We start from the raw sequence: 17,644 nt of genomic DNA, 5'->3' as shown, positions 1-17,644 counted from the left end.
TACACAAACCTTTATATGTTCGAAGGTATTCCTCTAAATAAAGTAGTGCCAAGTTTTCAACTGATCTTATTAAAACTAAGAATACTTATTGGAAATTTTCACTTTTTTTTTTTTTAATTTTTACTTCTTTATATTTATTTAATACATTCTTACATTTATCATAAAATATTTTAATATTTAATTCAAACTTTCTTTATTAAAACCAATGAATATTAATTTTTGTATCAACATTTCAACATCAATAATGAAATATTGTAATTTATTAAAAAATCTGAACAACTGTGAAGTTATAATACTTAGTACAATATGGTACAAAGGGTAAGCTATATGTTAGAAAAGAAAAATAATTTATTTTATCAAAATATTTACACTGATATTGAGTAGTTTAATTGCAAGATCTAAATAACGTGCCTTTACATTAGAAATTGGAGTATTTTCAATTTCTAACTGTACTGGATAAACTGTGTTAAAATTATTTATCTCAAAATTATTTATACTAATTAAATCGTCTATATACCAGTAAGTCAAAGCCAAAAATCTTGGTTATGGAATTTTCAATAAACCTGTTTTCATAAAAATAAAAATATAAATTTGCAATGCAAGTAGAACAGTTAGCTCTAATTAGAACTCTTATTACTTGTTTAAATACCTGGTTATTTAAAAAGAGCAATTATTATAAGTGCAGAAACTTAATATATCTTTTACATTTTTGGAGGTAAATTTTCTTTCTTCCAGTACTATGAAAGGATAAGAGAATTGTTCTATTAACAAATTCATAAGATAAATTAAATCTTGCCATGAAATTGTGGTATACAGTGCAGTAAAATCAAATGTTTGAATATTTTTCACTTGCTTACAATTATTTAGATATTATAAAATGGGTTGATAATTTATTATTACCCAAAATGTGGGTTTTGTATTGTTTACATTTTTAATTTCCAGCTAAAATATAAAGTACTTTTTTAATAAAATGGCTGATTATTTAACAATTGTTTTTACTGAACTAGAAAAAAATCTAAATTTAATCAGAAATTTATGGAGTTTAAGAACAGAACACAAAAAAGGCAAATCTACAAAAGAATTTGGTTTAGAACAAAGTTGTTGTTGTATTTGTAACTAATGAAATTATTAATTACTGTATATCTGGACTGGTTATCAGGTTTAGATCTTTGTATACTATTGATTTCATTTATCAAAATTGATGGATAAAGTTTTTATAAATAAAAACTAAAATTACAATTACCTTTACCAATGGGAAGTATAACATTTTCCTTGTAATTCTTAAATTCAAATTTATTCAAAGTTATTAAAATCTTGGTTTAATCCACAACTATATAATGTTTTTAATTTGAATTATATTGGTTTCTTCATTAACAACTTTCAAGTTATCTTAACAGAAGTAAAAGGATAAATTCTAAAATGCTTTAATTCTATGGAATTCATTAAACTATTTTGAACTTGAGATATATGCATGTTTACATATATATGTAATATATTTGAAGTTTGACCCACATATTCCATATAACATTCAGTACAAGTTAATAGATAAACTACATTATTTATTTTGCAAAGATGAAAAGTGTTCAGAGCAGAACACATGAAACATCATGTCCTATTACATTTTATAATATTAGCAGCAATATAATTACAGTAAAACCTGTACAAGCTAGAAATATCAAAATTTTCCAGCATTATTTTAAGATTTCTCTTATAAAAGGCCCTCTATATGGCAGAACTTGCATAATGCGGGCAGAAAACTATGTTTCACCATCTCATCTATTAACAAGTAGGATTAGAACTTGAGTGAGGTGGAAAAAATGTTTTTGATTAAATATTAATAAATTCTTGGACATTTTGTTACAGTAAGTATTGGTTAGATATATTCTATTCTTTTTTCTGCCATCATTATTCCAGAGGTTGCTATTTGAAAGAATGATTGATTGTACTTTTGGTTGCATTTACTGATGGAAAACTAGAGAAACCATGGATAATAGTTAAAAGTGAAAATCTGTACAGTTTCAAAAATTTAAGGAAGAATCAACTTCCTGTAAAATGGAAAGCGAATAATAAAGCATGGATAACAAGTGCTATATTCAATGAAGCTTTGAACAAATTAGACAAAAGAACGGAACAAGAAAATAGGAATATCCTACTTTTCCTAGATAATAATATTCCTTGAAGAGATAAACTCATCACACAAAATTTCAACTTTCAAATGTTCATTTAGTCTTTCTACCTTTATGTACAACATCAGTTCCACAGCCACTAGATAGTGGAATTATACAGTGTATAAAACGGAAATAGAGAAAATTGATGCTCCAGCATATTACTGCAAACATTTTTTATTTGTTTATTTTGACTTTTCGCACAAAGCTACACAAAGGCTATCTGCACTAGCCATCCCTAATTTAGCAGTGCAAGATGAGAGGGAAGGCAGCTAGTTATCACCACCCACTGCCAACTCTTAGGCTACTCTTTTAACAAAGAATAGTGGGATTGACTGTCACATAATGCCTCCACAGCTGAAAGGGCAAGCATGTTTGGTATGATGGGGATTCAAACCAGTGACTTTCAGATTACGAGTCAAATGCCTAAACCCACCTAACATTGCCAGCCTGTAAGACAGCATTTGAAATGACCATGAAAATGGACGTGCTAGATGCAATTGCATTTTTAAGTTAGTTAATCAAATGTGTAAAAGATGAATGCATCATAAAGTGATTTCAAAACTGTGGATTTATTCTTGATAATAGCGGAGACTGTGGAGAAGTAGATTGTTATGATGATTCTAGAGCAATCCAAACTCTGATTGAGAAGACTGATGCAGATGATTCTGTGAATGTGGAAAGTTTTGTGAATGTTGACAAGAATTTTTTTAATAGAAACTGATGAAATTGATTTAAAATCTATAACAGAATTGCAAAATTGTAACAGTATGAAAGATTCAGAAGATGAACAAAATGGAAAAGATAGCGAGGAATTAGAAATTCCTACTTCATCGCAAGTGTTAAGTTATATTAATGCTATCAAATTGTATGCAAAAATGAAGGGGGAAAATGAACTTCATGAAAAGGCCATAGAATTAGTGTTCTTTTTTAACCGCATGAGAAAGACCATTAACAAAACAAAACAGTTGAAATCAAACACTTTCTTCAAATAAATCTGATTAAAAATTTGTGTACTTACGTACATTACGAATGTCTATTTTTGTTCTTATTCCAATAAACAGTATAATAACTTTATTCACAAACATCTTACTTCCCTTGAGTCAAACAAGTAAAACGTTCTACTCAAAAATTATATATAATTAAGGAAATGTATGTTCACTGTCATAGCCAGAAATTTTACTCAGTCCCATGCGATTCCACTTTAGACAGGTTTTACTGCACTATAATCATCAGCTCACTGGGCTAAATTATGGTTCACAAAATATGTCTAAGTTAAGGCAGTGACACTTAACTGCTTAAAAATTGTACACACACATAAACACAAAAAAAACACAAAGAGGTGTGTGATTTACATGTACTGATATTTTTTTACAATATAAATCCAATTATAAACAAAGAAAGTACACTTGTAATATTAGCTAATGCTTTGGTGACTCACTATAAACACAGGTGCAGTATTTCACACCTGTAAAAAAACGTGTATCCATTCCAATGGTTTCCCCAAATGAAGTTAATTTTACCACAGTATAAAAAATACAAAGCAATGAGCTCTATATCATATAAACATCTGAAGAAAGAAAATTTTCTTATTATGCATGATTCTGAGAAAACCCGTTAACCAAACGTTTTGAATTTCCATTACAATTATGAGGTTTGTACAATATTACTGGGTTGAACTACACATTGTATTTCAAACAGTACTTGTATAAAGAACCCAAAAAAACATCACAAACCAGACAATGACCCTTAGTTAATTTATATGTAGTTCATGAAAATGTTTCTCTCATTGCATGTTCTCTATAATTACCTGCTATACATACAAGATCCATTAAAGGAAGTAACAAAGGCTGACTTCTAGCCTGAAGAAAAAACAGCACCATAAGTGAGAGTGAGAAGTTAGAAATCCATCTGCCTGGAACGTCATGAGTGAGGTGGTTCTCTCGGGCCCACTTCCTAATAGTATACATTAATGGCTGTATATGTGGGTCTAATTCACTACACATGTAGAGCAGTTTTGACATAAGCACTCCATTCCTAAATAAATATGTAAAAAATGATAATCAAAACCTAATATATAAAGGAATTACAAAAAATTGTAGAACAATTACTATTCACATAAAACTGTGTTACAAATGCAATGTTGAAAATCTATTAAGAATTACGACAATCAGTATGCTAATGTAAAATAACAGGAAAATGTCGAGATTAATTAGTAAATTTCAAAGATCACTAGAGCCAGGAGATGGTTGGATAGCTGGAATAACTGAAAATAGTAATAATCTAAGAGACCAATCTCAATTAGTTGATTATTTTCATAATGTTAATTGATTAATTTGAACAAATTATAATTAACTGCAAATAATAAATGAAAATTATAAGAGCAATATTTTGATTACATGGATAACTGAAACTCTGATTCGGATTAGTTTTGTGACATTAATCATTGCTTAAATTTAAATGAGTAATGGTCAGCTCTAATAGCAATCAGAACAGCATGACCGGTTCCCAACCGGTGGGTCGCGACCACCCTGGGGGTTCGTGAAGCATTGGCAGGGGAGTCGCGTAGTCTTGTTAGAAGTAGTTTGGGATAACATTAATTTTATTTCATCAATTACATTTTCAAGTCGCGAGTGCCAAAAGGTTGGGAACCCCTGATATAAAACATTTGTAATGAACCTGAAAAACAATTCTATGATCATTTTTTAAATAAGCTGGCTCTCAACATACACAGAGAACAATAAATTTTGTAGTCATACTACTATAAGATAATAGCATGAAAGAAAAGGATATTCACATACACTTTTGAATGCCGCAATCTATCCTTGGAAAAAATATATTTTGACTAATTAATTGCCATCTGGAACACCATTTTCCTCATTGCATATGCAAAGATGACAGTATTTTGTGAAATTAATGTTACAAATATTAGAAAACGAGTAAAAGCAGGAATCTTTCCAACTCTTAAGAGGACACAACAGTGGGTGACCAACTTCTATTAACCAAATGTAAACCATACACATCAATTAACCCTCTGGCTGTGGGGTTGGTCAAAGTAATTGGCTTTGTAACCTTAAATCTCAGTTTCAATACTACAACATTAATTATCTTTTGTGTATCTTCACAAAATTTGAGAAACTTTCAGTGAACACTACAAGTCTTTGGTGCACAGAAAATTAGATTTTTTAATTAAGTATTTTTTGGACAGATTTTTACATAAATATATGGAGTCACAGTGTTTACTGCTCCAAGTGCAAAGTAATTTTCATGTTTAGATCAAAAATATTTTTCTTAATCTAAACATTGTGAAATTTCATTTTCATAAGTAAACTTCTTCAGTAAAACTTTATATTTTATTTATTTTCAATACTCTAATTTTATATGCATTTGGTTAATTTGACCAACCTTGTAAGCACTATAAAAAATAAATCAATCTAATTTACTCTTTTATTCTTTCTGAAATGACTGCAATTTGTAACATGAAACTGCAATTTTTTATTATAAACAGCTTATAACTTGTAACAGTATACATCTGTTTATACTTATCTGGAGTTTTATTGCCATTTGACTCATGTCTACTTAATAATCCCACCACACAAGTTGCAAATCACTCAGCAGATATATAGCTTATATTACTATGTTGAATGGCATAATGCAAGAGTTGCTCATATGCATGTTATGTAAAGAATTTTTATTATTATTTTTCATTAAATTACCTAATCTAACTTTTTAAGTTTACAATTTATACATTTTACTTACTTTTAAATCCTGTTTTACCTTAGTAATATTTATGTTATAATAAGTAATTTTTACATTTGATTCCATGCTTTTGAAAGGAGTGATAACGACTTAAAACTTATATAATATTAAAAGTTGGTTTATGAGATACATTTTGGTGGTAGTTTTATTTGTATACAATGATAATAAAGAGATTTAATTAAATTTTAATGTATCTCAAAACTCATGACATGCACACTATGAACTACCAGTTGTGAGAATGAATGAATTGTAATGAATCAGGACATTTCCCTACATCACATAAATTCCATGCTAAATCAAGCTCAGGCTATACAAATACAAGGGTATCATTTGCAGAATGGAAATACTTAACCAAATTATATGAAATGCAGTATAAGTTTTATAAACAGTAATCTGATTTATACTTTAAAAAATCACATGCTTTTTCTGCTAGTTCTACCATTCTTTAAGTTTTAAAAGTTAAAAGTATTCTAAACTGAAAATGTTAACATTATAGCTATTTCTTGATCTATTTGCCCATTTGAGCACTAAGAATGCTTCTTACCATCTTTTATACCCTACTTGATGCCTTAGGGAAATTATAATTTGCAAATTTCTCCATGAACGTCAATGTGTCCTCTATCTAAGTACTGTATATAAGCATCTCATTCTGATAATCTAATCACTTTTTCAAGGCATAAACTGGCTTTTAGTGGGAAGGTAGAGTAGGAGAGTGTCAGCAGAGGTAAGTATTATTGAAAATACATTTCCAGTTAAGGAAAATCTTAATTTCCAAAACATATTTACCATCCCCTTAAACTACAGCTAGAATCCCATATTGAAAAGATGCAGGGACCAGTGCCAGCATGATCCATACAGAAATCATCTGCACACAACAAAAGTGTAGCAAAAGAAAAATGGAACAGAAATAGTAGAACCACACTACATCCTTTACTTGGTACTTAGTTCTTATATCAAAGGTGGAATAGCACATGAGTAATAATCAGTATAGACCACCCTCAACTAGATAGCTGAGGCTCCACAACTCAGGGTTGGAACTAAGGAGTTGTAGTACCTAGGTCCTATATTAGTAGTTAGGCATATTGGAATGCAATGTTATATATATATACACATACACTAAGTTTTTAATGGATCCCAGCCTACAGCCATAGAGTGATACATTTCACACCACTGGAGTCACAATGAGAAAGTAAATAACACTTACTTCAATAAAGTTTCTCCTCCACTTGGAAAACGTCCAAAACGCAACACACTAGGCTCAAAATAATGGAGTTGTGTACACTGCACTTAACCAAACTAACAGAACTCATTTGATCTGGAATCATGGGCATTCACCTTCACTCACCAACCAAGTGGACAAGGAATATTCTGCTTGCCCGAGAATTATGGAGAGGACACAGAACCTGTCCTTAACCACAAACCCAGGTAGGACTACTTTGCATTCAGAATTACATGGAGATAGTGGACCAATTTCCATGAACAATATATGAAACTGACATTAATTAAAGAGAAGAGTTATACACTCCACAACAGCACAGGTATGTGTCAAATTTGAACTGCAATTATGAGCAGGTTCCTGTAAAGGCTGGTGCCACCCTACTGATATCTGGGAAAAACATGCAAACAGAAATAAGTTTTGGGTAGAAAAGACCTGTTGTGATAAAGCCAAATATATGTGAATTGATAGACCGTCCTATACATAAAAATTGCAAACAACTCTGACTGACAATGTCAACAACTAAAAATTATACAAATTAAGAGAGAGATGAAACAACACAAAGCAATAGGCTCAAAAGAACAATGAGATAAAATAGGTCAAATAACTGTAAAATCCCAATTTTGTGGATAAAAAGGTCATTTGGACCAAAGAATATGAAATAATTTTAGTAGATATGATAGAACTGGGGGCTTCAAAACGTGCCAACGTTTATAATGGAAAAGGATGCCTTATATAAAGTCACCGTAGATGAAGCAAGACCCTCCTCAAACATCCAAATTAGAAAATAGGGTATGGTAAGTACTTTGAGAAGAAGATGATTTAAATTCCTTTTAATACACCATTGACAATAAATATTCCATTTCTGTTGATAAATTACTGTGGTGAACTATGAAGAGATTTGGTTAATACACAGAAGCCTAAGAAGTCAAACCCTTATTTTTCACTCATGAAAATTAACTTTTTGAACATCTGGGTGGAGAATATCTGATTGAGGTTGTCTCAAAATTTCATGTAGATAGTGGAGAAGCAAAAGACTTGAGCTGATCCAATAAGATTCAATCAAGAGAACTCAACAGGGAGTAGAACAAACCATGGTTAGAACTCGGACAATAGTAAAATTGGGAGAAAGGCACACAGATGTAAACTTGTCCAGTTCTGACTGAATGCATCTACTACCAATGTGAGGTATTGGAGACCAAATCGACTGCAGTTGAGAATTCCAGTTAGAAAATCATTGATCATTAGAGGCATGAACTAAGAGCAAATCCACTAAAAAAAAAACTCCATGATGTAGCATCCATTCCATTGGAAGAATCTGGAAGTAAATTCATCACTCCAGCAACATGACATGCTAAAAGACTGATAGTAAGGAAGTGAGCTAAGTATAGAAGATCCGAGGTATGAAGACAAATGTCTTGGGAATGTGTGCCCTTTTGACAAGAAATCTGAGATATTACCATGGATTTGTCTAAGCGTATAATGACAATTTTTCCTTTAAAATAGAGAGATCTTGAATTGTTGCCTGATGTACTGCAAAAAGTTTGAGAATGTGGATATGAAGGGTAGACTTTAATATACACAGACATGCTATAGAAAAATTGTTAAAAAAGAGTGATGAAAATAGTTTTGTTTACTTCTTATGACACAATGTTTACAAAATAAACACAGATAAAAGTTATGAAAATGGTATCCAGTAAGTGATTAAATGCAAGCTGTGATAACTTTTATTAAAATCTTTCTTTTATGAAAACTAAAAAGCCCACATTAAAAAAATTTAATTCATAACTCCAAAACCTTTAAAGCAAGTTTTTAAAATGAATCACCTGTATTTCAAGACAAAGAAATGAAGTTTTATACTTGTTCACCTAAAGTAAGGTACCAGAAGAAACATGCAGAAATGTAACAATGTCAAAAGTATGAAGAGTGTAGAAGCATGTTCAATTTGTGAAGACTTTTACTGTCCATTTAATACAACTTAAAGTATATTTTATTATATGTTCTGTTTTACTAAATATGACTAGCTAATAGTAGTTACAATTATAAACAGGTATATAGCACTCACTTATTTGAAATGGATAAATCACAGTAAATTCCTGTGGGGATATGATGGAATTTCAAAATAGGTACTCGAGCTTGTAATATTCGCTGAACTTGAACAATCCCAGGGAGAAAATTCTGAAGAATATCTCCAACAGTTTCAAGTGTTCTTTGTGTTTGCATGCGATCATTTGCATAGGCTTTTTTTGTCTGAAACTTCAAGCGGCTAGTTGGATTATTCTGAAATAAATGCATAAAAATATTTAAATCAAGGTTAAAAACATCCTTCTTCTAAGAAAAGGAATTTTCCAAATCTTGCTACATACAGATCAATCTCATATCTAACTATATTACAGATGTCCTTACCTTAACCAGATAAAATTAAAAACCAAATTTGTGATGCAGTAGTATAATGTATTCTTTACTTTGCTGCACTCTCTAATGTGGAGCACAGTTTTTACCTATTCAAGGCTTGTCAGCAAACCATAAAAATACAGTTAAGGTGAAGTGAATATCAAATTTATGTTGTTTTTTTTAAATCATCAAATAGTAAAACAAATTAATTTAGATAGGAAAATAATATTATGACATTGTCCTAATTAATTATTTAGTACTCTACAGTCAACCAGCTATTTACTGATTATATTACACATTTCTTTTCAGAAAAAGTAAAACTAAAAATACATTCTTTGTTTTGCTACATCTTCTGTTTGGGATGCATTTTTGCCTATTCAAGGCATATAGGCACAGCTTAGATCAGAAATGTAATACAGTAAGGCTTCTTATAATGGTGATGTGTATATAATACACATATTGTCATTATAAGAGGCCTTACTGATTTCTTTGGTTTTCTGACCAAATATGCTAAACTTCACTCCACAAACTATTACGTCTATATGTATATATATTTTATTCTTAATTTTACTTTTAGTGAAAAGACAAAAAACCTGTAATATAATCACTAAACAGTTGGTCTGCTGTATGATATGGAATAATAAGTTCGGCATAATGCCATAATGTTATTCACATACTAAATTGACTTAGGCTACTATATATGGGGAATCAAATAGGACTAAACCCCATAAATATTTCACACATAATTATAAATGATTTTTAATTAAGGTAAATGTAAGAAAATAATAAACTCTTTCCCACACAACTTCAAAGTTCCAATCTAATCAACAGAGAAAATATCAAAAGTGCCTCTATTCTACTTTTCTTCTATGTTTTTTAAAAATGTTCATGTGCTATTACTTAGTCTTTGTCACACTTCTCATTGTCCTCAGAAGTTTCCATATTCACAATTATGTTTAGCTAGAAGTTTGAAAAATGAAATTTCAATCTATTTCTGTTTTATATACCTCAGATGAGAGATGTTTTCTTTACTTCTGCTTCTCTAATCAAGTTTTTCAAAGACCCTGTAGATGGATGTGAACTGCTGATCCTGTGCATGATCAAGGAAAATTAGCAGTGTGTAGCTATTATCATAATTAATTGTATCAGCAATTTCAGTGATGAATGTTCTACATTCTTGATCATTGCAGCATGTTCTGTCCATCAAGATGCTATTGTCTGTTTGGAGTTCCATTAGCTTAGAGAAGTAAAAGATGTCTCCATTTTTAGAAGGCTTTCTTTTCTACATTTCTTGATTGATATTTTCCCTAGCCTCACTGCATAGTGAGATAACAGTGCACTTATGTCACCATCAGATATCATATGATATTCTTTGAAATCTTTTTCACATTCCTGGTATCAACAACGTATTTTGCTCATTATTTTGTTTCTGTAGTGCACACTGACATATAAAAGAAATTTTAACACTAAAAATTAATGACCTTATAACATTACATTCTTTTACTTTTCTTTAATTGGACACTGAATGTTTTGCTTTACGGTTTCTTAAGAAGTGTTACACTAAAACAGAAACTGTAATGGTATGTTGAACATCATATTAAAGAAAATAACAAATTTGGTGTTATAAGGTCATTTATCTTTTACATACCATGCACAATCATTCTTGATAATATCTTGCACATCTATCTTTGTGTTTTGCTGCATCCAATCAGTTTTTGAGTTTGCTACTCAAATGTAGACACTTTCACACAGCATGAAACTTTTCTAGAAGTTGTTTGGAGATGATATGCTATCTCTGGAACTTACAGACTGATAACAGTTTCTGAAACTAGTTCATCAGATTCTGATGCAAAGTTTGAAGCACTGGCTGAAGTTGGTACAATTACAATAAATAAATAAGTAAATTTTCAAATTAAATAAGAAGAAAATTAATTATGAAAAAAAAGTGAACACAATATTGTATGTGTGTGTTTTCTTATAGCAAAGGCACACTGGGCCATCTGCTGTGTCCACTGAGGGAAATCAAACCCCTGATTTTAGCATTGTAAGTCCATATACTTACTGCTATACTAGCTGATGAAAACAGGATTCTTTCCACTAACTAAAAATCCAAATGCCTAAAGCATTGGCATAACATCTGAGTCATTTTTTTTTCCATGAGGTTGTGTTCATTATTCTTGACAAATGAAGTGAAACAAACAATTCACAAGTTGTGTGCTGTATAAAAGCCAATTTCCAAAATTCAACTTATAAAATATACAAACATAATTTTGCAAAAATTGACTTTTGGGGAATATAACTACACAGTTGATGTGAATTATTATTTTTTGGAGCAAAAACCAGTCTTCTACACTCTCAGAGGCAAACCAATAAACCAAACTGTATGAAACTTGGTACCAGCTTTTCAAATATTACACAACTTCTAGATGTAGACAAACATACCTGCCAAATAAATATATATATATCTATGCACATATAATTTGATCATGTATTTATAACTTTTTAGGTAATGAAACTCCTGAAATTCTGCTGTGAAACATTGTTTAGAAAAAAATTAAAAATTCTTAATCTTATATTTTCTACTTGTTTTATTCTATATATAACCAATAAATTTTCATCTACTTCAAATTCATTATTTATTTATTTTGATACTTTATTCTGACAACTGATGTAGTTGATTTCCCTTTATAAATCATACAAACAAAGTAAGACAAAGACTTATTGGTAACTAATGGCCCAACCCTTTAAGCTGGCATCCGTGTTTTCATTATCTGGTGTCACAGCACAATACCCTGATAATATTTTCAGTCAAGATGAATTATGTCTAACATATATACTATGTTTTTCTAACACAACAAAGATCTTATACTTGTGTGCATGTTGTTTGAATTCTAAAACTAAATAACATATCCAGTAACAAAAAAATATAAAATATCTATCTCAAAAGTTTCTTTCACATACACTATAAAAGTTTAGATTATGTTTGTAATAAATGTATTCACAGCCAGTTTTTAATATATTTATACTGTTGTTTACAGCTATATTGAACAAATATTCATAAGTGTCTGGATCATCAACTTAAGAAAAATGCCAGTGCCTGTAATAGTGAGTAGCTAAAGAGTAAACTCACTGATACTTGGCTAAAACTGATTTTGAAATAAAAGAATAAGTTTAATAATTACCAAGTTTTACATTACTATTTAAAGAATGTTGAAGTTTTGAGTTAGTGATCTTTGTCAAATTGTACAATTTACAAACAAGCTGTTGAAAACTGTGATCTGACAAACAGTGCCAACTCAAAATGTAATTCTTCTTTAAATAAAAATATAAAAAAACTTCGTGATTGTTCAATTTTTCTTTACTTTTCATATCTTTGTTATTTATGCAGTTTTAACTATATGTTTCTTTACATAGGACTAATTTTAATCCATATTACATGTCCAGAATATATTATTAAAGTATTTAATGACTCAAATAAATGATAATAAATTATTGATATCTAAAGTACAACAGTTTCTGTGCAATAAATCTTGTACACTAGAGCAAGCCATGAACACAAGAAATAGACTAATAGGCTTAATTTCTCACCTGAACTGTATTTAAGCTTAGTAACATGTCTAAATCACAAAAGTTCTTTCCAAAACCATTAACAGAAGAACCAAATGGAAGCACTTGACAATTGGGAAACATTCCTGAAAGGGCTTCTTCCAACTGGGAACAGATCAGAAATCTCAGTCTTGATCCCAAGTCTGAAAGCTGTTCAGACAGATGTAACTTAATCATCTGTTCAGATATCTGGGAAAAAAAAAATTAAATGTATAAATTAAAGATAATTTCTTAACTCTTCCAGTACTGGGTCATCCCCTGGGAATGAACTCCACCATTTTGTGTGTTATTTTTTTCATTCTATTATTTTTAAATTTGTAAACATGAGTTCACAGAATTTTGCTCATTATATAAGTAAACAATTACAAGGCTTTCATGTGCAAAACATTAGATTTTTTTATTAAGTCTTAAGATTAATTGAGCAATGTTTTTCTCATACCTTTTTCAGTTTTGCATGTTGCCTATTCGACATGCAAAATAATATTCATTTTAAGATTGAAAATGCTTTTACGCATCAGAAACAAAGATGAGCAGCCAAAAGGCATGGTGATATGATAAATGTGATAATAAGAATCACTGAGGAAATAGCAACTTTCCATGAATTAGTCTGAATTTGGAAGCCTAAAGAGTTGACAATCATAACTAGTTTGTGTTACAAAGGAGAGGTCACAGAAAACAGAAGGGTTCCAGAGAATAAAAATTTAGAAATGTAAACCTTTAAAGGAGGCAGTATGTGTCATATAACACCTCAGGAAGCAAACCTGACAAAAGCTGATCAAGATCACAATGGAAGTACAAGTGGGAGATGTGATGTATAAAAATGGATGTGAAAATCAAAAGCCCTTCCTGAGCAAGAGAGGTTTAAGGGGGAAAGACTACACTGGATATAGGGTGACATAAGAAGAACAGTAGAGGATTTTGGTACCAGTTATAGCATATCTGATCAACAAAATCCACAGGATAGGATGAAAAGAAAATGTGTAATATAACATATACCTGATTAACTTGCTGTAAAAAAAAAAAAGTTTGGAAGGTGAGATATGTAGAGGTGTAGAATGTGACAGACCAAAATAAAAAAGTAGTGAGAAAGTGAATCCAATTTTCTTTTCATTGATTATATGCATTCTCTGAAACATTATCAGGTTGAAATTCAGATGAAATCACTGGCTGAACATAGGAATCTAGTTCCTTGAAACTTAAAGCCCATATCTCCTTAACAGATATAGCTGAATTGAATGCCTAGATAGTTGTACCAAAAGTACTGTCTAACATAACGGAAACCTCAATTATCAAAACGTTGAACCACAGAGTAATTCTAAGTGTGTAAGAGAGGGAATGATTAATGCAAACAGTAAAAAAGAATTTGGAAACAGTATTGAAATGACTATGAAATTCAATTGTGAATGGTAACCACATGTCTAAATTATTCTGTGCCAATAAAGAAAGAGAAGATTAAGTAGGAGATTGCTTCACCAGCATAGGTGGCATAATAACATTGGTGAAGAGTGGTCACATGCCACAAACATGCTAAAAAATGACGTAAATAGTCTAGTGTGCTAAGAAGTAAAATATTTTGGAAGTGCTTAGAGAGTAGGAAGAATACTAAGATAACTTTGTAAGCAAAGATAAGACGTTATCAGAAATGATTCATGAAGTTCATAATGGTATATTAGCTCAGAAATAATGATGTTAGCTGAATCATTAACTAAACTGTTGAGTTATCTAAGAAAGTCTAAAAAAGTTTTTAATGGCAACCAATCACTCAATCAAATATAAACACTGATATCTAATATTCCTTTTTTGATACTATATGATAGTGTAAGGTAATCTGACTGTTTTCTCATTAATTGTTAAAGACAACAGATGAGGTTCAGACCCCTTCTAAATATGTACTTATATAAAATTGACTACTAGTTCTTTCATTTTCCAAAATAAAATGGTGAAGGGGTTTTGGTCCACTGAGTTCCTACCCTACACCATGTGTGCTTATAAAATATTAAAGAATAGTTATTAATTACTGAAAAAAATGGAGTCAAGAAAAACTGATGACTAGACACCAATCTTCCATCTTCTTAGGCCCAACAACCAATGGGAATAAAATCTCAAAGAAACTAGCATGACTCTTGCTATCCCCAGACCAACAAAACTCTGACAGCCCTAGAACTAAGATCCAAGTCCCAAGGATCTGCAAAAGATGGAAATCTTACAGGTTGGTTGAATAATAATGGTGAAGATGTGAAGTGAATGACTAATCCTGACTCAAAAACTTGTATTGCTTCTGAATTCATGGTTAAGATTAGCACATGTCCAGAAATTCTTAAAGCTGAGTTCCAACAGACCTTGAAGGCAAACAATAATCACTGATGCCACTGGCAGCTATTCAGCTGAGCAGCATAATATATTCTGGGTACGAATGTATAGAGGGGCTGATATCAGGAGTCGGGACCCATAGATAGGTGGGGAACTATGACCCCCTGTAGGATATAATGAAATCTGAGATGCTAAAGACAACAGCTTAGAATGAAGAAGCTGAAAATCAAACCTACGTGCATGTTAATAATAGTTTCAACTTGTCATCAATGAAATTAGTAATCCTGATTTTGATGAGAAAAGATAACTATCTGAAAGAGATGCTTACAAAGTACCAGGGAAGATAGCACAATGACAGAGGGGGAAGAGTGCCACAATACAAACATTGCCACTATCAGTTAAGTGGGTATAAGAGAATGGAGTGAACAAGAAAAAAATCAATCCAAGGCTTAGAAGGGCAAAGGAAGAAACTCTGGTACTTGAGTAATAGCATTAAGTGTGAAAAAGGTATGTAATGTACAAAAATCACTAGCCCTTGTACGTATTATACTCAAATGAATTGTTATGCACATTTACAGTACAGATAGTTAATACTTTTTTAAAACTGAAAAAATTAGCCCATTTTATTAAAACACTTTAACTTGAAGGCTATAATGTTTAAATTTTGTTAATTAATATTTACAATTAATTGGAAATTCATATGCACTTCCTCACACAAAATTAAAATATTTCTAATTCTCTGACATATTTTAATTAGTTCACAAAAGTTTAAAACAATTTATGTCAAAAACTATTGCAAATTTCCGTTAATTTTGTAATTTCAAAAATAAACATAAATGAGCTGAATATTTGATGCATTTTGACAGCAAGAAGTGGATGAGGTACAAGTACAATGCAGAGGTCTATTATGTAGATGCCATTAGTTTTAGTGGCATTTACTATGAATTTCTTTAGAGGTGTTGAATTCATTTGACAGTATGACACAAGTTTAAAGTACAACATCTACACACAAATGTATATAAAGCTGAGATTGAAATATAGTCATGTTCTTTATTAGGTTGGTTACTGCATGATCAATATCCACAAGCCAATAGTTATTCTGTATCTCAAGACAGCCAGTATAGGTATTAAAACCTTTATTAAAACAAAGTATAGAACAATGTTTTGACCTTCTTAGGTGTCTTGAGATACATTTTTACCTGAATTCATCATAAATTACTTTAACAGTTATTTTATCTCTTACCAGGCTGGTTACCTTATGTTTTTTATAAGGGTTAATGATAGCAGTAAATAATATTACAAATAACCTGCCTTACCACTTCCCCATTAAATCATCCAAAAATCAAAACTATGCTGAAAACCTCAGACTTAGAATTTTGTTTTAATGTAAATTTTATTAGCATTAACTTTTGGTAAAGCTTACTGTGAGAGTGGTAATTAGACTGTCTTTCTCTTAAAATAAGAACTCACATTTCTTGCTTCTAGTAAATCTCTAAGAATTTCTGCTTGAGTTGGAGGATTTACTGATTCAAATAGCGATTGACAACTTGAGTCATGGTTCAAGGCTTCAGACCCATATAGCAAGAGATGAGAGTGAACAGGTACTATTTCATCATCTTCAGGGTGTGAACATTGAGTTAAAAGGTTCTTCACTACCTCACTATTTTCAAACTCAAAAATAAAAACTTCCTGCAATCAAAAACAACAAGAATATCATGCACACTTCTTCAGTTTCTAAACAGCAAATAAAATATATTCACACACAAGTCTTTCCAACAAATCAATCCTTAATATTTTAGAAAACTTTGTAGCTTCTTAAAGCTAAACAACAAATAATATTAGATTTTATATTTCTTTGAAGATGTCTACTGAATATTTTGATATCAGCAAATTTCTCGGACAGAATTTAAATTTAATGCTTGAAACCTCAGTACAGACAAGAAATATGAATGCTGTCGATATGGGGGATAGGTTGTGTCACTAGACAGAAAAACATGCTAGAGTTCTAAAGGGTTGTTACAAAGTTCAGTGGAACTGGATTAATATCATGAGTGACGTACATCAGGGCTTAGTGCTAGGGTTTTTGCTCTTTTTCCTTTATCTCAATAACACAGATGAAGTAATGGTCAATAGATTATTTACATTTGCTAATGACATTAAAGTTTTTGGTGTTTCTGGCAGCAAGGAGAATGTT

The 17,644-nt window shown here is 30.8% G+C and overlaps 1 protein-coding gene across 3 annotated transcripts in view; it reads right to left on the bottom strand.

Moving 5' to 3' along the window:
* LOC143255328 (poly(A) RNA polymerase, mitochondrial-like) overlaps positions 1 to 17,644 on the bottom strand; it is a 40,567-nt gene that overhangs the window by 8,574 nt on the left and 14,349 nt on the right. For all 3 annotated transcript variants that reach the window (XM_076510799.1, XM_076510798.1, XM_076510800.1), the window contains exons 3-6: positions 16,921 to 17,139; positions 13,123 to 13,329; positions 9,206 to 9,420; positions 3,976 to 4,202 (exon numbers count right to left, since the gene is read on the bottom strand). In XM_076510799.1, the coding sequence (XP_076366914.1) occupies positions 3,976 to 4,202; positions 9,206 to 9,420; positions 13,123 to 13,329; positions 16,921 to 17,139 (868 nt within the window). The remainder of the gene's footprint in view (positions 1 to 3,975; positions 4,203 to 9,205; positions 9,421 to 13,122; positions 13,330 to 16,920; positions 17,140 to 17,644) is intronic.

Source organism: Tachypleus tridentatus, chromosome 7 (genome assembly GCF_004210375.1).
Source record: "Tachypleus tridentatus isolate NWPU-2018 chromosome 7, ASM421037v1, whole genome shotgun sequence".
NCBI lineage: Eukaryota > Metazoa > Arthropoda > Merostomata > Xiphosura > Limulidae > Tachypleus > Tachypleus tridentatus.
Note: the sequence above shows the minus strand (reverse complement) of the source record. Positions and strands in the feature narration are given on the sequence as shown.